Source organism: Puntigrus tetrazona, chromosome 3 (assembly GCF_018831695.1).
Source record: "Puntigrus tetrazona isolate hp1 chromosome 3, ASM1883169v1, whole genome shotgun sequence".
Taxonomy (NCBI): Eukaryota; Metazoa; Chordata; class Actinopteri; order Cypriniformes; family Cyprinidae; genus Puntigrus; species Puntigrus tetrazona.
This window is the reverse complement of record NC_056701.1, coordinates 23,492,853-23,516,708: the sequence shown is the minus strand read 5'-3', so window position 1 is coordinate 23,516,708 and position 23,856 is coordinate 23,492,853. Positions and strand designations below refer to the sequence as shown.

The following is a 23,856-nucleotide window of genomic DNA, read 5'->3' as shown; positions in this document are numbered from 1 at the left end:
ACCAATAATATTTATAATGCTAAAGTAATATGGACTGTTTAAATTACCAGATTATTGTATTAACATACTTTACCTTTACAATTGCCTGAGTGTAAAATATGCTATCTTCAGGAAATGATGCGGCTCGCTAGAGAAACAGGAAGTTTATAGACAGCCATCGTCCTGTGTGTCCTGCACTGGCTTTGAGGAGACAGTAGAAATGATTCACAGGGCAGCACATCAGTCGAGCATACAGCAGAGAGCTGGCCGGAGCCGAGTGCCTCGTTCTCCTGGTCGTTATCATGAAAGAGACAGACCCTTCTCGTACGCCTTAGCCCAGCGATCCTGGCAATTGTTGCTTTAGAAATGTCCCAAGATTCCATCCAGCCCTGAATCTCAGCCTGTGGAATAGAGAACGTTGAGACAATGATGTCACAAGGGAAATAACGGAACCTTGAAGAGCAGCCGAGCAGAATTATTTTGAATTGCACTGGAATCAGGTCACGCTCGCACTTCCTGTGCACCTACACAATTTTAATGCAACCACCGAAGCACTTGCCAGTAGGGGATGGATGAATTGAGAGGGTTGCTTGTTAGTTAAGTGTTAGCGAGACATTATAGCTGCCTTGAGAGTTCAGATATGGCTCGCTACTGGACGATCGGTGAAGGTTACGGTCAGTGAAGCTCCCAGTGAGGGCTTTGGATCGATTCTGAAGGTGAGAACAGGAATTAGTGAACAAAGGAAGGGACAGAGCCAAGGACGGTTGGGGCAGTTATTGAAGCATTTTTTTGAAAGCGTAGTGTAGACAGAAAGACAAAAATAAAGAATTAAATGTAAATATAGAACAGTTGCTAAGAATATATATATGAATACAAAACACACAAACGAGTGCAAAGAAGAAGGTTCATAAATAAAATGAATAAAGGCGACAGATGTCACCAAACTGATCTCACGACGAAAAAGGGACCCATGGGAACTTTTGCTCAAGATGCAAAATAGGTAACAATAAGTCCATATGCCTATAGTTTCCAATAGAAATGAATAATAGTGGTAAACAGCGAGCACTTTTGGATCGTTTTTGTACACAGTAATGATACAGCTCTATATGTTTTGTTTTTCGGATGCAATAAGCTTGTTTGGTCGCTCAGCAGGCACGGAGTTGGACTTAGGATAAAGAATCCCAGGGTACGGGTTCTGCGAAAAACATGACTCACGATGAAAGAAACATTGCTTACAGTCTGTTTTGTTCATACTGTTGGGTATGTCTGGTTGTAGTGCAGATAGTATGTTATTTTAAAATGTAACAGAGCATCCGATTTAAGGCAGTTGCTCACTGGACGAGGAGTGTTGGGTTAAAATTCGAACACATTGTTTTGCATGAGTTTCTAGCCCAGACTGCCACACTGCCATTGTGCATACACTCATAGAAAACCATTTTAAAGAAGTCTTGCCTAATGTGCGACTGCCTTTAAAGCGTTAACCATAAAATGGTTTAAAATGCTCGAGCAATGGCCTGATTCTTTCCAGAAATGGACCTTCAGCACTTTAGGAGCACGTTTTACTAAAACCTGCACTATTCGCTGAAATCTCAAGTTCATTCATTTCCTCAAGACACGTAATGCTAACACTTGAAGACGAATGACTTGAATTAGTGAGACGTGACTTGGACCGAATGCAAAACACTGGCCCGGGCTCATGTCTGGTTTGTATTACTCATTCTTATTTGCCAACTGCCCTGCTGAGAAACTGATGGCGTACAATCCCGTCTCTTTTTAGGGCCCTGACGGAACTGCTGAAGCAGCCAGGCGAACCGGGGGGTGTGGACAGAGGAGGAGGCCACCACCCTATCGGATCCAACGGCATCTCTGGCAGGTCAATGCGCACCAACAACGGTGAGTCAGGGCTTCAGAGTCTCTGCTGGGCTTAATAAAATATAACAAACGTCAAACATTCAGTGCTTGCATTTGTATTTCAATTGCCAATATTCAGGTTTTTCGGCACATGTGAAGTATCGATCCTATAATTGTTTAAATGTGTGCGTTACAAATACTTTCTATAGCCCAACTTTAACTGTAGTTGATTTTGATACTGTGGCACTTTTAAAACTTTGATGTTTGTTAGAGCAGCCTTGCATGGTATCCTTGGCTCAGTTAATGGTACCATTCACTAAAGCTTTCTGTAATTGAAATAAAGTAAATAGAAAGCTTAGATGATAGATGTCAGATGTCTTGGCATTCAAGATGAAGTACTAACACTACTTTAAAAAGGTAATAAAAAAATTTAACAATATGTACAATTCAAATAAAAATCGAAAAAAATAAAATATAGGATGATTCAATAAATACTTTAATTGTATATTAATAAAAAAAATTTTTTTTAGAGTTTTTTGGAAAAATGTAATACAAATATATTATGATTTGTTTTTTGTCTTTTCTTTTGAAAAAAAAAATATTGTAAGTGACTTTATGTTTAAATTGATGAAAAAATGTTAGAGTAAGAATAGAGTAGACAGAGTTAGAACCCCAGCTTTATGTTTTTACCCCACTGACAAATTTATTTAACTTGTTTTAAGCTTAAAGTCTTTTTAATTTTGATCAATTTTGCCAGTAAAGCACGCTTTTAAACTGGCTTATGTCCTTTTTTTCATTTGTCTTAGTTTTTAAAGATATTTTTTCTATTAATTTTTCTATGAACCTTCCTGAGGAGAAAAGAAAATGTTTCAAGTATAAAATACCACTGCCCTTTAACTCTAATCATAAACTCTACCATGAAACTCATTCTGAAATCTGCTACGGGCACGGATTGTACCTCAAATATAGTCCTGATGAGGAGAGGTGTACTTTTACTTTTATGCAATCAGACTTTTTTTTAAAGACGGAAGGAACTGTCTGTAATAGAACCTAAAGTGCTTATCTCCCCCAGAACACCCTGATAATCAAATAGAAACACCTTTTAATCATGGCAATGTCTTTTAATTTTATAATCCCGTTCGTGCCACTAGAGTTGCGGCAATTGCACCTAAAAGCTTTAAGATGACTTTGCTTTGCATGAATAAACTACAAAACGAATATTTTATTATTAGTATTATAATTATTTATTTACGTAGCTATGTCATCATTCAGCACATTCACATTCACTTTGCAGTCAAAAATAAAGTTCGATCATGACCCATTAAATGTTCATGATGATAAAATCTCAGCAAACATACCGAGGCTTAAAGGCCATCACCTTTTGACCCTGTGAGGGTAATGAACTGGAATGAGGGAGTAATTAAATTTGCGGATATGAGGGTCCTACTGCTGCTCCCTCTCAGCCTTCGAAGAGGAAGTGGCTTAACGAAGCAACTGTGCTAATTAAGGCATAATTAAGAAACTTCAGCCAAGACCCGCTGATCAAGAACACACTGTCCTTCTGTCTGAGAATTAGGGACCCATTTATCTCTAAATCTCACACACGCACTTCATCACAGGTGCGAGTTTTCCTTGGGAGTGTGAGAATTTCCACTGTGCCAGTGTTTCTGCTCATACTTCTTTTATCTTCTTCCTCTTCTAAATCCATCTCTTCAACTAGAGTTTAATTAAGTGCTCATTAAACCAGCTTGATTACACTAAGGGTCACAAGGGTCTAAGAACGATCCATCTGCACACACACACACAGACGCACACACACACACACACACACACACACACACACACACACACACACACAAACACAGCTGAAGAGTCGTGACAGGTAGACCCACGTCAACACAGGTGGTCAGGAAGAAAGGATGGATGAATGGATTTGAAAGGAGGAGGATAGAAATGAGGTGACAAAGGTGAAATATGATGATGGGAAAAGAGCTTAATATATATATATATATATATATATATATATATATATATATATATAGAGAGAGAGAGAGAGAGAGAGAGAGAATGTAAAATAATACCAAAATATAAAACGTTATAAAGGTTTTAACATTATGCCATTTTGTGATTAATACAGTAATTAAAAAAAGTTACATCCAAAACAGTTTGGTTCAAAGTGGTTTCTCTTTTTCTTGGAGTTCAAAGTGGTCTGCGGTCTTTGTTGACGGGGTCCACCACCTGAAAAAGTTTGAGAAGCACTTTCTACAGGAAGGAAAATTAGATTTCAGGAATAAAGAAACCCAGGTGAGGGAACCTGGCAGAGAAAAATAGAAGGAAAATGAGACGGAGATTGAATGAATAAATAGTAAGAGAGAGATGGGAGGGGAGGAAAAAGACCTAAGGGGAGGAATAAAGAAAGGGCGAATGAGACAAGAGGAAAGATGAATGAGTGTGGGAGAGGAATGGTGTGGGTGTGATAGGCTGTCGAATGGAGGGAGAATTAGAGCCATGTTTAGAGAGGAGAATGAGAACTGAATGAGAGAACCGTCTCTCCCTCTTCCATCATCCTTCCAGTCTGGTGCAACAAATATTTGTAATCTTGGGGTTATGACCTTTTGAGGAAGCATACGCTTTAAATAAGCATCATTATGGTATCACATTCCCAATTATAATCATGTTTACCACGGCCAGGATCACAATTTAATCATAGCTAAGGTGAGTATAAACACAAAGCAATAAACACAGGTGTGTTTGGACATTAATAATATCATGCTTATTGTCATTATCATCCATAAACACTCATAATGGTGGCACGTTTTGCTGCCAAACAACTTTACCCTCTTAAAAATGGTTTTCTGAAGAATTAAATGTTATTAATGAACAGTGTTGGGGGTTATGCATTACAAGCAATGTAAGTTACGCAAGATTATGCATTTCAAGTAACAAGCAGTACTTTTTTAATTCAGAGGAAGTTACTTTTTTTAAATGTAATGCAAGTTACTTTTGCGTGTATTGATTGACAGGTTTCTTGTTGCCATGTTGAGAGGAGTTGTGTGTGAACATGTTGTCATACTGTAGCTCTAAGCTAAATATGAAAATTATTTACTTAACTCACCTGCACAAAAACAGAATCATTATTACTCAGACTTAATAAAATATTACACAAACCTGCAATAATAAAAATGTTAAACAAGACAAATATAATTTATGTATTTATTCCCATTTTATTAACAAGCGATTTGCTAAAAACAAACAAGCCCTGCCCTCATTTAAAAATAACATGTAACTAAGTAACGTAATTAGTTAGTTTTTTAGGGATTAAAGCAATATTGTCATGCGTTACTTTTAAAAGTAACTTTCTCCAACATTGTTCATTTCGGTTCTACAATTTGTCAGGCAACCTTAAGAACGTACTTCATGTCAGAGCTGATCATACAACACATTGTGCTATGGGCGTCCCAAGATCGAATCCCGACTCAACAACCTTTTTATGTCCAAAAATCTTCTGTACTTTATCAACATGATCTCAGGATAATTCGCATGCATTTTACATAAAATTTTGTTCTGTAAAATGTTAATTTATTTAAGTTTTTACAGGCACTAAAATGTATAAAACTGACATATTTTTAGCATCTAAACGTACAAATACATACGTATTTTCAGCATCTAAATGTACAAAACTGAAGTATTGACTACGCCTAAAAATTGATCCTTTTGATTATTGAAATCACGGCATTAATTTTATTATTTTTGTTGTTTTTAGTTGTCATATGACCTTTGCAACTGCATTATCAAATTGTTTACTTAATATGAAATAATAAAATTTCATTCTATTCTATCAAATGTAAAAATTTGATCAGGCTGACTACAAAAATAATGTTATCAGGTAGAGCGCGATCAGATAAAAGTGAACTTCCTAAAGTCATTTTGTGATTTTACTGATTTGAATTTGAATGATTTAAATGAACATAGCAAATTATATAAATATATACGTAAAAACTATTTCCATTCTTCTTCTTTCTAGTCAGCTGTGGGGACAAATACAAAACCACAGCAAGTTTACACTTCACCTGCGTGTGATTGACATCTTGTGACAGGTGGAGAGATGTTCGTGCTCATATTACAGTAAATCTTACAGTTCATCTTTGCTGTCTGGCCGAGCAGACAATCGCCTCTGGAACCGCCTTTAGGCAAAAAACACTTCCGTTTCTTTCACCTGCTCTGGAGAGACACATCTCTCACGCAGACGACTTTACTGCTGATATAAGCATGTTTTTGCTGCGTTTGGAAAGATGCAGATCTTATGGGTCTGTGCGAAATGCTTCATATGTGCATATAATGAGTACAACAGCATGAGTTGTCACACTGTTTGCATTTGATGATGAGACATTGCGTTGAAAGAGAAAAAGACTCTGTGCCATATGTGCCAATCATGTTCTTGGCAGACAGCATGTGTGTGTGTGTGTGTGTGTGTGTGTGTGGGGTCAAGTCAGGTTGTATGTGTGTGTTGAAGATGACGTGTCTGTCCTTATGTCTGTGAATATAGTTTTGTCAGTGGTGCTACTGTAATCACAGTCTAGCACTGGGGGTATGAATAATGTTTAATAAATATGATACATTTCAATAAGACAAAAGGATAAATGGCTATTTATTGAACAAAGGTGTAAACCAGTGTTTTTATAAAACTGTGAATTATATGTTCTATCTATCTATCTATCTATCTATCTATCTATCTATCTATCTATCTATCTATCTATCTATCTATATGAAAAAAGAAATAGATAAATTCAATAAAAATTATAAAAAAAAATTTACATTTAAAAATGTAATTTTGTATTAATATATGTTTCATATTATAACACTGTACATCTTTATCAAGTCATATAATATTAAAGAAAACACACACACACACACAGTATATTGACTAATTGACTACATTTTTGTACAATAATTTGTACAATAATTTTTGTACAATAATTAATCACATTACTATAACTCAAATGTTTAATAATAAGCTTTTACAATAGTTAACTGATGCCTTGGTCTTTCATAGCAGCACAATGTCTTGCAAGTAAAGGTGTTTGAAGAATTTTGATTATAACCCTAACTATATACACACAATTAATCAGCACTTATTTGTATTAATATGAATGTCTTTACTGTAGCTTTTGACCAAAAGTTGCAGAAACTTTACCATCATAGGATTAAATGATATTTTACATTAAAAAAACACATTGTTACGGTTTTTACTGTATTTTTTGATAAAATAAATGCAGCCAAAATATATATATATATATATATATATATATATATATATATATATATATATATATATATATATATATATATATATGCCCTTGAGAGTCTGCACCAGTGTGACTGACCAGACATGTACTGCATTGTGTGTGTGTAAAGTGTAATGAAGTGGAAGTTTGATCACACCCATCTTACCAACCGCTTCCAGCGCCCTTTAGCTGACCCCAGCAGCTGTGGGCACCACACACACACACACACACTTCAGATTGGTCTAAACACAGCAGACAAGCAGCAGGACATTAGCCCAATATTCTGCAGCCACAGCAGGACAGAGCATTCGTTTCATCACTGACACATCTTCGTAACAGGGTTAAACTGATCTGAGGCCTGTTGTAATGCTCACTGATCTGAACTCTTTTGATGTTGCTGCAGATCAGAGGTGATTTCTACACTGAGCCTGAAGCTACAATGGCTACAGAACCAGTAATCAGGATCTGCTAGCAGACAGGACACAGTCTGTTATGGAAACTAACTGCAAAAATATTTCTAACAGTTATTTTTGTCTTTTTTGGCAAAATATCTACAAATATTCAAGACAAGATAACTGCATTTGAGAAGCAACATTAGGATATTAAGAAATATTTTCATAAGAAACAAGTTTCATATGAATGTATTTTGTCTTGCTGCTCTTGCAGGCCTTTTTCCTAATTTTTTAGTTTTTTGTTCTGTTTTCCTCAAAGGTTGTCATAACAAAATACACTTATATTAAACATACTTTCTCTGGAAACAAATCTCAATATCTTGTGCGGTTTTACTTTTAAAGTACATTTATCTTGTTTCAGTGTTTTTCTGATATTTTCTGGAAAATACGACACATGTGACTTCAGAAGTGCTTATACCATTCTAAGCTATTGGCAAAAAAAACAACAACAACAAAAAATTGTAACAACATGCTAATAAACAGTCACCATCAGATCCTGTTAAGAAAACGGCCAATAAAATGCATCTTCAAACACTTTAATAGTCGTTCACTGTGATGTTTTGCCCTGGCCGGATCTCAAGGCTATTAAAGTCCTTTCTATTTCTTCTAATTAATATCATTATTACAGTGTGACCTTCTGCACACAGCATGTTACCGCTGAAAGGTCATCTTAGAAAAGGTGTAATCTCAAGAGGAACAGATCCTCCAGAAAGAAAAAGATCAAATAAAATGTTTGAAGATCTCATGAAGGTCAGAAAGGAAGGAAAATATTTGGAATGAGCTGTTTGTGTGTTTTAACAGGACAATATTTGAAATCAATGCTTTAAACAAAGGCCGTTGCACACCAGACATAGTGAAGGTTGCTCATGTGAGTTCCCATCTCTTGATACATTCACACACTTTAAATGCACTAAAATTGGCTTTGGAGAATAAATTGAAAAAAAAAAAAACTTACTTACATTTTATAATATGAAAGGTTACGTTGTTAAAAATGTGGTTTTAATTATAAAAACACTTCTTTTTAGATTATATATAAATGAATAACAATTCATTAAAAACATGTATTTAATGGCCGAATATGTGCCATTTATATAATGTTAATATATAATTCAACAATGTAAAGATTTATAATAAAATAAATGCATAAAAAAAACAAGAAAATCTATTGTGCAATCTTTCCAAGGCTTGTCCAAAGCTAACAAAAGTTTATACCATATTGTATTTTGGTCTGGTGCAGCTGTGCAATTCAGTTAAAGTTACATAAAGGCACTTTGTAGGGATTGAAGTCGACATGCTGCCATGGCAATTTAACAACAGGAAGCTTCCTTCCTGCAAATGCACCAATCATAAAGCTGTAGTAGAATGTGTCAATCACACATGTATTGATGCCTGTCTGAAAGGAGGATGATTAAAGGAGAGAGAAAAATACAGTGGTGAATGGCAGATACGTAGAGAATGAGTGAGAGAGAAAGAAAGAGAGCTCAGGTCGAGATATGCTTTTTAGGAAATGGAGTGGAAATCCCGAAAATACGAAAAACTCAGAACAGTGGAAAATATTGCCCTTTCAACCTCTCTCCTTCCAACTGAAAGAGGTTTAAATGTCACAAGGCAGATAGTACATGTGGTCTGAACAGAGACACTGAAATGTCAAGCATAGCAGGATGACGTACGTGCCCGTGTTTCTCTTAATACACGTCTTTAACCCTAGAATTTTCCTTTTTTTGTACCGTAAAGTGTTCTTTTCATCTCACATACCAGGAATTACACAATCTATGGGATATAGGTCACTCAAAAATGAGCATTTACTCACTCTCATGCCCTGTGGTTGTCCATAGTCATAGTCTTCCAAAAGCTTAACATGCATTCACAGTGAATGGGGGAATTGAAGCCTAAGACCTTTAAAGCTTTAAAAAAGTGTCAGAAAAGTACCTTCTTGAAGTTATGCAATGTCCTTTAGTGTGTAGGATTTCTTTTAGGGTGATTTTGTATCCTTTTAGAAGCTTGATGGCGTATAACACGGGGTTGAGTTAATGATGGCAGAATTCTGGATAAACTATCCCTTTAAAGTTTTATAGTTTTCTAAACCTTAAGGTCTGCATTGACACCCCTAGTTTCCACAGCACATATGGAAGTCAAAGCAATGAGTGTGTTTGAGGTAAAGTCTAATCGGCTATGTGACTTTCCAAAAATGATGTGCACCGAGATAGACAAGCTGTAGGCAGGATGTGTGTGGGTAAGACTCATCTGGTTTGACCTTCGTACATGTGACAGATGTTTTCGGATGTCCTCAGATCCAGCTGTTTTTCAGTGCTCGGTGGAAATCGGAGGGTCAAATCCTGCAAAAGCCGTGGCTGATTTAGATTCATCTGCGTGAAGAAGAGCGACACAGATTAAACACTTTTAAACCTTTCCAAATTTCGAAGGCAGGAAAACAAACATGTGGGGGACGCAATTTTTTATATGTGAAAAAACACTATTTGGAATTTTTACTTTATTTTTCATGCAACTAAAATGAACGGTAATTAGAGCTTTTATCCTTAAAAATACTGTAAAAGTTGTCTATATGACTAAATTCGCATTCTCTTGAAAAACTTGCGAAATTCCCCTGCAAAATGATTGGGTTCACCAAAGACTACTACGTTTTCTAACAGAAATATTGTGTTTCACCAAAAAATGTTGAATTGTCTCACAAACAGATTTGCGTTCTCTCACCAAAACAACTGTTCTTCTTAAAACTTTATTCGCTTGCGTTCACTCGCAAAACTGTTGCGTTCTCTCACAAATGTGTTATTGTTGTATTCCCCCGAGACTCTTAACGTTTGCCCTCGAAACCTTTGTGTTCTTTCATAAAACTATAATTTTTCTCGCCAAACTACCGTGTTCTCTAGAGAAAACCTTGTGTTCTCTCTCTTAAAAACATTTGCTTGGCCTTGCAAAATTATCGCGTTCCCTTGAGAAACTTTGTGCTAAAAAACTCTGAAATATTGGTTTTTTTTTCCCCTATTGTATCATTCTCACCACGAAAGTTTAAAAAAGTTTCACTTGGCAGTGTTTAGTGAAAGAATGCCAAACGGTTAAACTGTAATTTTACTCTTGGACTACTTTCATGAGCTATTTGTGTCTTTTTTTGAAGCTACGGTTCCGCTTATATTATAACATCATGGACAAATTGTGGTACTGATATCCAAAAAATGGCTTTGGTGTGCATATGATACCTGCGTATCAACAGTATGCCAAACTGAAACATAAACACGTGTTATTGATACGCACTTTCATGAAAAATCTCCTCAAGAGCTCCACAGAAGAAAGTCAGTCATGCAGTTTGGAGTGACACGAGGGTCAGCAAACAATGATAAACCTGTCGTTTTTGGCTGAACGATCTCTTTCATGCACACAGTTTCTTATACAGTAGCTGCATTACTAACCACCTTACATCCTAAACACACACACCAGTTTATCTCAAAATAACCACAACAAGCAACTCTGTACACACACTTCTTTTGAAACATGCTTTCACACTGACAGCATCAGCACGTCACGAGAGAGGGAGAGAGGAAATAAGAGTGAGGGTTATTAAGTGTGACAGTAGAGCAGCTGGTCTCTGTGTTAGACATCATACATGCCTTCATTTCTCCCTCCGTCCTGTCTTTTCTCATTCCTTTTTTCCCTTTTCATTCATCGCCCTTCTCCCAAAACACAAGTAACTGCATGAATAACTCAACTGTGCTTCTGAAAACCTCTCATCTTCCCTTTGTCTTACAATCACACTCCACAACATTTGCTGTTCTTTATCTTTTTTTGCCCCCATCCTTTATTCTGGTTCTCCTATGCAGCCTAATTAGAGAGGTTGGTAAACACCCCTTCCTCTGCAGATGGACTGATCCAGTCCGACTGAGCTCAGATAGGGATTGAAAAGGGTCGTACCATCCGAGGAGCAAGGGGGTAGGGGGGTTGGGGGGATTGGCGACTGGAGGTGGTTTGAAGGTCAGAAAGCTGCTTGTGTGTGTGTGTGTGAGAACATCAATCAGGTTTAACTGAGCAGGTTCACACACACACACACACACACACACACACACGTACGCATACACACACACACACACACACACGATTGCTTCGCAAGCACTTTGTAGAGATTGGTTAGGCTACTGCTGAGTGAATGAAATGCATTGTACTGTATGCACACCGATCTCTTCCACACACACACACACACACACACACACAGACTGTACGTATAAATTGCACTGGTCCATCATTGGTATAAACGGATGGGTTGTACTTACTGCTGATTGTTGGGATCTGATGACACATATGCATGAAGTCTGGGGAGGCTCGCTAATTTCCTGTGCTCATAATGAGGTTTCAGTGTGTACGTGTGTGTGTGTGTGTGTGTGTGTTTGTGTGTATGTTAGTTTTCTGCATGCGGCTTATGGATGTAGTTGAATATGTGTCATTAAATTAGTTCCAGTCCATTGAGAAGCGGAAAAATAAAACCGTACTGGTTCTGGCAGTGAGCTCGCGTGTAGCCTGTGTGTGTGTGTGTGTTTGACAATCTACTAAATTTACCCTTGGGGATCAATAAAGTGTCCATCTATCTATCTATCAACACTAAAAAAAAAACATAAGCTACTAATTGTATTATCATGGCTTTTAGACATTTTGGAAGTACCCTGTTTTTAACGTTACGTTTAAAACATGGTACCAGATTACTCTTAAAAAGGAACCAAGGTAAAGGAATGGCGTAAGACCATACCAGGCTACTCTGAAATACCATGATACTGAAATATTTGCATGGTTCTCCGTGGTAATTTCAGATAATGCTATTGTACATAATCATCATGGTAATCATTTTAGGGCATTATAGTGACATTTTTGATGATTTATATATTTAAGAAAGCAATATTTTTATTCAGCAAGAAGATTTTTAATTCAAATGAATGTTTTTTCTTTTAAACTTTATCATTAATAATTGTTGATAAATATATGTTTCAGAAAGATTTCTGAAAGATCCTGTGACACTGAGGACTGGAGTAATGATTCAGATTTGCATATTTGAATAAATTACATTTTGTATAAATATATTAGCAGAGAATTTAAAAAAAAGTATTTTAAATGGTAATAATAATTTACAGTATTACTGAAATATTGTTGTATTTTTACATTTTACAGGGACTGTTTATATTGATAATGGTATTTATACTGTATTTTCTATCCCTTAAACCTACCCATCACACAAGAAGTTCTTTTAGACTTTCAAAAAACATTCTATATTATTTCTAAGCTGTTTTCTACACGTGGAACCAAAATAAATAAAAGCCCAGCAAGGGACCAAATGTACTGGTGTTACCATCCTTGGTGGGACATTTGGTCCTCATAATGAAGGGATACCCAGATGTGCACTACAGCTTCTCACTGAAAGCCTAATGCTCAAGAATATGGAAAATAGCAGCTAGAAAAATGCTAATGAATGCAAACATCTGCGTACATCTTCATCCCAATCGATCTGTCCTGCTTGATTCTGTTCCATATTGTTCAAGCATCTTCCTCATACTCTCCCACACCAACAAAAGAAACTCTTTAATGATTACCTACTAATTATAAAACAAGGGAAATTAAACAGAACTCGGCTTGTATATTTCCTGAAGTAATTTCATATTTTATTGATCTGATTTTTAATGTTTAAGTGCATGCACGTGTACTGAATTGTTTGGTTATTTAATTTAATAGCTAGTTTTTTAACACTCTTCAACAAATGGGTTGACACGTGTGTGTGTGTGTGTGTGTAACTAAATGCATGTTGACAGCAATAAACTGTGTCAGATAGTGTGCTGTGGCACAGATCTAGGGCCAAGTGTAGTTGTTTGACAAAAAAAGTTGTCTGTGTGTGTGTGTGTGTGTGTGTGTGTGTGTGTGTGTGAGCCAGTCTAACCACCCATCACTGTCACTACTGATTATTCATCAAAATATATCAGAGCCAATTCAAGTCAATTCTAAGTGTGTACTTGTGACAAAGGAGCTGATCTTACTCTCTCTCACACACACACACATACACACACACACACAGCCGCACCGTTCTAACTCAATTCTACTTCTAAAGCATTAAAGCAATGCAATATGGCCTTGTCTTACTTTCTCTTTCCCTCGTGGCAGTCAATATTTCTTTTGCATATTAGGGTTATTTTACTGTTTCTTTATCTCTCTTTTCCTGTCTCTGCTTCTCTCTCATCCTTGCGGTAAAATGCTCTTCAAAGCCTTAAAGGGCTGGACAGTAATATTTAAAAAGCTAAATGAATATGCATGTTGATTGCTCTTTCTTCCTGAGCGGGATGATGCATTATTAATGAGAAGTAGTGCGTTTTCTGTGGCGAGCTGTGTGTGTTTGATTGAGTTTTACCCCGAGGGACATCCTACCCTCAGAGAACAGAAATCTCCAACTCCAATGGAGCGGATCCACGGATGGATATCAAACGCTTTTTCTGCCGTACATATTGTTCCAGTGAGAAATCGCTCTACAAAAAGTTTTGTGAAGTCTGTCTTAAGAAAGTTAAGCTGAACCTCTTGTGGACGGTCAAAAAAGCAGGAAAATGTCTTCTATTTACCAGAAAAGAGAATTGATTTAATCTGTAAGGTTTACAATTTCTCTTCAGAGTGATTCCTGACCTTTATTTCTGAGAAAACACGACTTTTCTACTTTGGTTTCAGTCTGGCAGTCTCTCCACAATTACTCCCTACTTTGTTTAAACAGAGAAGGACGATGTGCAAGCTATTATTAAAATTATTTATTAAAAAAAGACACTTAAATTAAGTATAATATATTTAATATCAATATAAGAAAATAATAATAACAACAGCAACAAATTATTATAAATATGATGCATTATAATATTAAAATAATATTTAATATAGTTAAAAAAATTGATTCTGCATATCAGCGACCAGACACTTAAACATAAAAACAACAAATCATAAAATGCGAGACTATCATTAGAATATAAAAAAGGTGTTAGCCTTTGACAGACTTCATTGTTGCTTAAACATTCAGAACATTACGTATTATAAAATGTAAAAAAAGTTATTAAAGTTAAAATAATTATATTTTTGATTCTGCATATCACTTATTAGACACTTAAACATGAAGTGAATACATAATAAAAAGCTATATCACTAGAATATATAATAGGTTTCATCGTCTGTCAAGTTCCATTGTGGCTCCTGTTGTGACTATATTGTGACTTCACTGTGAATCCGTTTCAGATTCATCGGGGTTCTATTGTAAAATCGTTATTGTGACATCATCATAGTGACTTCATAGTGATTCTCCCGTGGCTTGTCACTTTGACTTGCTCTTAAGATTTCTTACGAATACGTCACGTCTTCTATCTCAGCCAGCAAGCAAAAACGACTGGACCGACCGAGGTGTGCTTTCATCACTAAAGTACAATTTGCAAACCGATTCATACCAGTCAGCGCTGACCGATATTGAGCTACATCTCTGTGAAAGCAGCCTATCTATTCTGACAATCTCCGAGCAGCAGATGAATAATCTAACACGCACAAAGTGATTCTCCCGCGTCCGTCCTCGTTCGGCCAGCATCCACTCCTCAGGAGGTTAGCAGATCCCCGCACAGTTACCGGCGTGCAGTTATTATTAATTATGACGCAAACGTCAGACTCCCATGGGCTGTTACAGGCATCTACAGTTCGATAGCCATTTAGCAGTTCATTAACTTACGTAACTCCAGTCTGAGAGGAGCACAGGCCACCCAGCCATCACTCTATCATCTACAACGAGGAACGAGCGATGGAAAAAATAATGGAGAGCAGAGAGAATTGGGGCAAGCGATACATACATTTTTAACCTTCAACATGGCACGGGATGTCAATCATAAAAAAAAAAACAAAAAAAAGTATGTAGTATCAGATGGCCCGAGTTGACCTCTGACCTTTAATTCTTAGTTTGTTGCTGATTAATTGATTTCACGTGAAGGTAATGAAGGAATAATGTGAGCAAACAGAGCAGGACAAAGAGGGTAAGGGGCAGATATAGTGTGAGACACAGTCATGTCTGATTGTATCAGAGTCTGATCTCCACGTCTGCGTGTAACGGAGTTTAGATGATTAGATGATTAGATTACAACTGCAGCCTGGGCGCGGAAAACGGCTCAGAGCCTCGTGCTCGTAATGTCAATCCACCAGCGCCAGAACTAGGAACAGGGTGGACTTCCAGGCATCGTGTGCTGCAGACCAGGAATGCTCTCTTGAGGCAAAAAACACAGCCTCTGTCATCAACGAACTCCACGGCCAGCTACTGCACGTGCACTGTGAAGTCAAAAATACGCTGTATAAAGGTCAAAGTTCAACAAAGGCCTCCAGAGCAATGCATATTTTCAAAGCATTTGCATATTTCATTTTCTTATGTGCTTTCTGAGAAGTTCAACATAATTTTACAATGGCTATGTCTACGTAAATTAGTGTTCGAGATTAAACAAACGAAAGGCTCAGACTGTCCTATACTATCCTATACCTTTTTTTAGTAGTGCAACTAGAAAGTAGTCTATTTAAAAAAAAAAACATCCTCCCCTTTTTTAGTAGGCCCAACGTTACTGCTGGTATAGTATAGTTAAAGAATTGAATAACATTCAAAAACAAAATGTCAATAATTTAAATATTATAACACCTTTTTATTTTGCTGCCGTGAGAACACAGCCAGCCATTATAAAGAAGGTTTTTATTGGCACCTCTGACTTCACGAGGATATCCTTTTTGTTTCTTTATAGTTGAAAAAGGCTTTTTAGATTATTAAAATGTTCTTTACACTAAGGACCCACAGTCTGGCTCTTTTAAGAAATGTTCACTGAAAGGCCAAATTGTTCATCTTTGACATCGTTGCAAAAACCCCTTTTTGGTGCTTCAGTTTTCAAGGGTGTGCAGAGTTCAGCCTGAACCATTATAAAACACATCTGAGGCAGGTGGTCAAAATCTTCAGGATCGCTAGGACCTTCCAGATGGACCCTTTGCATTGGATCTCAATTACAAAGTGAAATTCGTTACTAAGCCACTGAACGTAAGAGTGGAAAATCTTTGTTTTAAAATGAAAGAATCTCTGCTTGATTGACACCCTATCAGTATTTCCAAACATCACATTTTTACCCATTCTCTTTCACAACATAACAGACAGAGAAAATAAAAAGAATTGGAAAAACTGAGAAAAGATGTCACACCTTTAATTATTGGGAGTCTGACACTTCTATTCTAGAACAAGCCTCTAGAGGAAAACTCTAGTTCAGTATGGAGCGCTACAGATCTCTTATTCCATATGTCCTTAAAAACAGTCTGTCCGGAGAAAAATGATGCAAGAGCACTTCCTGTCAGAGATGATGACATGACCCAGAACAGCAGAAATAGTTATGTACTAAATTTACTGATTTAAATATACACTCTAAAACTAAATCTGTGCATTTTATAATACAAACGTGACCTCTCTGGTTGTAGGTTTTGTAGATTTAAATCAAATATACCTAAAAAGGACATTTCAGTAACGGAAATAGTGTAAATATATACATTTTTTTAATTCTTTTTTTTTTATAATATGTTGAGAGCAAGTGGTAAAAAGTTCATCACAATTTTTCATTAAAACATTTCCACAAGCTGAGGTAAACGCTAATATAATGCTGAAATATTGAAGGTGAACAAGTCTCATACACACAAATACAAAACACCATCATCATAACACACACGACACTAAAAAATTTTAATATAGATACATTTATCTAAATTTAAGAACATCAAACGTGAGGCAAAAATATAATTTCTTTAGCCAAAACTATTTAATAACCATTTTTACATGCCCATTTCTATAATGATAAGTATTTTGTGTTATGGAGACTATATGTTTACTGCACATAGTAAATCCAAGACTTTCATGTCAAAAGAGCATGTTGTTGATTTGAAAAGGCACTTTAGTTATTACAGTTTGAAACTTTTTCTTGTGAGTGAATCCGAGAATAAAACACACACAGATATATATATATATAGAGAGAGCGCAAAGAGAATTAATTTAGAGAAACTCCTGTTGTGTATGAGATTGAGCTGGTGTGGAGTTCGACACAAGACGTGGGTCTAAATCAGCCAGGCTTTAGCTCAAAAAACACACACTGTGCATAGAGACATGAAGAAACGCTCTGTATATGCTTCTTGAAGTTGCATAAAACATGATGTACATAAAATATACAAAGTATTTTACATATTTTAATGCACATAGCTCCAGTATGCTCATTGATCAACGCGACGCCGCAAACATGATGAAGAAACAGCTCTTTATCTATGCATTTTATTCACGGTAAACAGCCTCAGCCGTCATCAGACCAAGTAACAAATAAACACACGAACACACGCAGAGATTACATTCGACAGCAGATCTGGACCGGAGGAGCCACAAAGTGGAAATAGTCTTCTTATCGTGCCACGCGTGATTGTGTGTGTGCATGATTAGCCATTTTCAAATGTGTCAGACAGTGTCAATAAAAACAATATGTGCGGTGCACATGAACCTGACACGATCCATGATCTGCTTCCATTTGCTGTGATATAACCCGAGCGTGTAATTCACACTAGACTGCATGTATGTGGCGTAACGATCCGTCCTGCCACCCTAAAGCACACATATCCACTAATACTAACATATATATACGTTAAGTGCATATATACACACACACACAAGCACAGAGTGATCTGACAGAATCAGGTCAGTGACCACACACCCCAGCCCAAAGGGGAGGACACGGGGTGTTTGTCCCAAATAACCTTTAGTGACCTCTGCACAGCGTATAGACAGCAGACCGGCGCATTTATAGCGGTCTATCGTGCATCCGAATTCAGGAACGGACATCAATGGCACAGGCGCACAAACAGAAAACAAAAAAAAGAGTGATTTCTTTATCTCAACAGTGTCTGAATGATCTACATGAACCAGAGCCTGAAGAAAAATCCTCAAACCCAATAAATCAAGTTTACTGGAAGCCGAAATCATTGAATTTCTGATTTTAATCATGTAATTTACAGTGATTTCCATCATTAATACTAATAGTCCAACATTAGATTTTGTTAATTTAATACCTTCTTATTTTTGATCTTCAAACATTTTTGCTTGTGACTGATGTTAGTTTTGGTTGGAACCTATTTTTGAACTACAGTACTTCTGGAAAAAATAAAAAATATATATATATATATATATATATATATATATATATATATATATATATATATATATATATATATATATAAATGTATATATATATACATGTATATAATAATAAAATAAAATAAAAACACCTGGAACCAAAGCTGCTGAAGAGTTGGTGGGTGTTCATTGTCCTTTATAAGAACTCAAAAATCTCCCATCGGATTCTTCCAAGACCAACAGATCTGAGGCTTTGCGGTCACATTCATTTAACAGGTTTTATTACGTTTCAACAATTGATTTATTTCTCAATAACAAGTATTATCGTTTTCATGAGCAGTGACATTTCATAGATATTGAGATGTTTTCGTTCAAGTGTATTTTATCTTATATATTTTGGTAACTTTTGTATTACATTATACCATTTTTTACCATCTTTAAACTTGAAAAAGGAATAAATTAACACACATGCACCGACCCTGCGAAGCCTGATTTATGGAAGAATATACTATTTGAATTTGAAAAGTTTTCAACATTTTTAGACAAAATATAAAAAACATTTAGCTTTTTCTCACACCTTTTATTGGGCAATAAAAGTCCAAACCAGACAGAAGACGGGTTTCAAGTTTTGGATCATTTTGATAACTTGGGAGTCCTTTTAAAATAGTCTTAAAATCTTACGCATTGCCACTTCTCAAGTAAATTAATCTTGTTTCAAGGATTTTTACGGCTATTTTTACTGAGAGGAAAGTCAAAAAAAGACTAATTAAAAAACTTTTTGCAGTGTACTTGCATAAAACATAACTGAGAACATCATTAAGATTGCGGCGTTACGCAACAGCAGCCTACATTCACATTTATACAACAGACGCTTTTATTTAAAGTCTGAAACCTGAACCCACGACCTTGACGCTCCACAGAAACCTCTGAGCTGCAAGACTCACGCATGTCCTTCGTTCCCCTTTTCTCGCTGAAATGAACGGCAGACTTTCTCCTTTACCGTATAATCACATGCACTCATCTCTCTATAAATGTGCTGACTTCCCATTTACTAACGCGCCCCTCCTCCTTCTGTCCCTCTCTCTATTCCTTGCTCCCTCGTTCCTCTCTGCCCTCCTTCTCCTCCTGTGCTTTCTCTCTTCCTTCAGAGCATAACCACCTGAATAACGTCACGCTTCCTCCTTTGAGTCCCGCAATGGCTCTGTCTCAGCCTCACAACAACCTGGGCTTCAACAAATACTCCTCTCTCAAGACCATGGGTAAGACGCAAGCACAAACAGCTGTCGCATCTTGTAACGCGCACCATAAACGCCACACATGTTCATCAAGGTCACTTTACCCACAACCACTGATTACCATTGCAAATCATTCCCAGTGTCACTGACTGCAGGGAAAACACACAATGTAATCACATATGCAAATATCACCTCTCAGATCAAGAGGGAAAAAACCCTGACATGTTATTAGAATCGCAGGCGGGTGATCTCGGGAGCGTGTGCTCTACGTGCGCCGATATGATAATAACAGACACAAACACACACACACACACACACTAAGTAGTGTGACCTTATCAGTCACGGCATGACTCCAAACACGGAGGGGCCTGATCACTGAACAGCCACGCTAGCGCGTTACCCCCGAGACACGTATAAATACACACTCGCCGGGAACTCGGTCGAATAATGTGTTTTATGTATGAAATTAAGGAAACGTATACACAACGTGCTGCAGGAAGCACAGCATTAAAAACAGATTCAAAGACATCATAAGCTTGGATTTTCACGGAATATATGAAAATCTTTAATTTATCTTTTCTTAATCATTTCAATAAAATAATAAAAGTAAAGAAATACAGTTTGATTTGGGGTTGTTGTTTTTTATGCTCACCAAGGCTGCATTTATTTGATCAAAAATACAGTCAAACTGTAATATTGTGAAGTATTAATAGCATTTAAAAGAGCTGTTTTCTGTTTGAATACAATTGAACTGTAATTTATTCCTGTGAGCAGTTTTTAAAATATGACTAAATCATTTTAATATGCTGATTTGCTGCTCCAGAAACATTTATAAATTTTTTTTAAAGAAAAGAAAGTATAGGAAAAGAATAGCATTTATTTGTAACAATATATTATAAATGTCTTTATGTGAACTTTAAAAATAAAATGCATTTAATAATTATTTATTTATTTATTTATTTATTGTTTAAATTGTTCTGTGACTAATTCTAGTCTTTTCAGCTCAAAACGAAAGCATCACATGGTGGTAGTGAAAACGTCTAGTCAGTACACAATGCATGATGAGAAAGCTGTTTCTAATCTGGCACTAGCATACATTTACAATTCAATTCAAATATTATATGATTTCAAAATATCCTTTCACAAATCAATAAGAATTTGGATATTACTCATGTATTTCTGCTGCACATATTTGCAAGATATGAGAGGATGAAACACAGAAAGATTTATTTTTTCCCCTTTAAACAATGTGCAGTCGTACAACTGTGTGCATGCAGTCTCTGGCACGGTGTCTCCTGTTGGATTATTGCATTTGGAAAGCTTGAGGTGGATCAGCCCTGACTGCGCTGGCAAAGAGAGTGGATGGGGAGAGTTCAGCAGGGCAAGTGGAGGGAAAGATGAGAGGATAACGGGAGAAAAGGAGGAAGAACATGCGCTTGGGGAGGGGGTGTAATGAATAAGGTCGGAGCCAAGTTGTGGCAGGTGCCTAAGACAGCTTCCCAGCACCTTCTTAATTAAAGAATAACGATCGGAAACAGACAGACAGATATAGAGAGAGGCAAACTAAATTAAACAGAGAAAGTTGTAAAGAATAAAAAAAAATATGGGGGAAAAGCCAAGTACGGGTTACAAGAAAGATAAGAGAAAAAAGTAGATGTGGTAAAGAGGGAAGAGAAGAAATGGACAGAGAGTCTGTTGGTACATTTACCGTCTGTTCATTAGTTAGATACATATGTTCACTCTCTGAGCACTTCCTGTGTCTGACATCATCAGGCTGTTATGTCACATTCTCTCCTGTTGCAGTGCCTGAATGCCCCTGAGGACCACACACACATACACACCAACCTTACATCTAAACCTAACCTTACAGGAAACTTTTTGGGATTTTCAAAAAAAACACCATTTAGTGTGTTTTTAAGCCTTTTTAATTACGAGGACATAGGCAGTGTCATTAAACAAATTTGTGCACCCATAAACACACACACACTCATACTTCATTTGTGGTTTACATACTCTCCATATGGTTTTTATACTGTAATTTCTATTGCGCTACACCAACCCTACAACTAAACAAAAAATTACTGCCATTTTTTTTAATTTCATAAAACACTGTTTAGTATGTTATTATAAACATGACACAAATGCCACAAATGCCATTACACACACATACACACACGTTCTATCATTTCGTTCATTTATTTGCAATAAAATAAAACTTGCAAGTGCTAAAATATATATCTCTGTCTAGATAGAGTCATTTTCAGGCTAGTTATGTGTATGGCATAAGTGTGTGTGCATGCATTAAATCTGTCCCTCTCTTGCTCATTATTATCAGGGTAATACATCTTGGTGTCCTTCTCTTTAAACACACTCCCTAAATAATTCATGCCTACTCAATGCACACTGCCCACATTACCTATTCACTGGACCTTCACTGAATTGTGATTCTTTAGCTCCTATCTTCTCCTTCAAAAGTCAAATCAAAACACTTCTGAATTAAAAAGCACATGTATGTGCTAATGGATATGCATACATAAAAATATAATATGAGGTAATCCGTCTGTCTAACCGCATTAGCAAATTAATTCTTGATTTACTGTCTAACATCCTAATTTGGGTAAATGTTGTCATATTTCTACACACAGATTTTGTCACTTTTTCAAACATGCTGAGACATGGCTTTGGCCCTCAGCATTGTGTAACGTCCCTAAAACCCCTTCAGGTTTCATTCTGACCTTCTAAGCTGATTGTAATACTAACCGACATTCACTCATGCACAACTACAAACAGTGAGCTTGTCCATACTGATGCGGTCAAACAGAATCATAACAGTAGCTGCTATTGCCAAGTTACCACAGTTGTACTTTAGTGATTACAATACTTTGGCAGCAACAATGATTAACACCAGGTCAGGGTATACATTTAAGATCACACGTACACATACACTGAAATTTGGTAGGCAACTTGCCTCATGCATTAGCTGTGATTCAATCGATAGTGATAAAGGACAGTATAGGAAGTCAGGATGGAAAACAAGAAAAAGGAGACAAAAATGACAAAACAGTGAAGCAAGGTTGTTTAAGTCTGAGGGCAGTGAAGCGAGTGGCCTGTCTATAGCTTGCAGTACTCAGCAGAGATGGGCTAATTTGACGAGACAGGCTAAAAGGCTAACTCTCCTCTGTCAACTATGCTAACATGCTAACCCACTTCAACCTGCAAGAGAATAAAAAAAACAGCCTGACTTATACTATTTGCAACCTTTACTGGCGCCTATCACATATGTACCTAACTTTTGCAGAGCCACTGTAAATATGACTAATCAAAATATTACACACAATGCATAATAATTATAGTTCTGAATTTATAACTGATGCTTCAGTAGTGAGATCAACAAAGTAAAACTATGGATTGTTGCTCTAAGCAAGTATAAAACATTTCACTAGAGTGCCTGTTGGGTAATATTGCAGTACAGCATTTTAAAAACGTTCTACAATCTGCTTTGTAAGTTGTCCTTGTACTTCAAAGTATCATTTTAACCATATAAACAAAACCAGATCAATCTGCAAACCGTTCTACTGTCCCCCTTCAGCTATGAGCATCGCCTCTTTACTGGACATTCTTTGCATTGATCCTTTCAAACAGAGTCCTGCCTCAGGATACATATAATTCATATTTAATCATGACCATGATGTGAAAAGCCACAGCTCCCTAAAGTCATTGTATGTACGTGCATGCATGCATGTGCGTGGCGTGACGTAAAAAAGAGCCAAGGGCATCCTCATGTCACGCTTGATGACCCTCTGCTCCAGGTGTTTTACTCCTCTAAACGCTAAATATAATCAAACACATTATGTGAGTGTAGAAGCAACACTATTAAA

The 23,856-nt window shown here is 36.6% G+C and overlaps 1 protein-coding gene across 2 annotated transcripts in view; it reads left to right on the top strand.

Moving 5' to 3' along the window:
• The window catches only part of LOC122341793 (protein shisa-9), a 58,908-nt gene that overhangs the window by 27,289 nt on the left and 7,763 nt on the right, over positions 1-23,856 (top strand). The window contains exons 3-4 of one of the 2 annotated variants that reach the window (XM_043235419.1): positions 1,757-1,872; positions 19,892-20,002. In XM_043235419.1, the coding sequence (XP_043091354.1) occupies positions 1,757-1,872; positions 19,892-20,002 (227 nt within the window). The remainder of the gene's footprint in view (positions 1-1,756; positions 1,873-19,891; positions 20,003-23,856) is intronic. The other variant, XM_043235420.1, reaches the window with a different exon arrangement.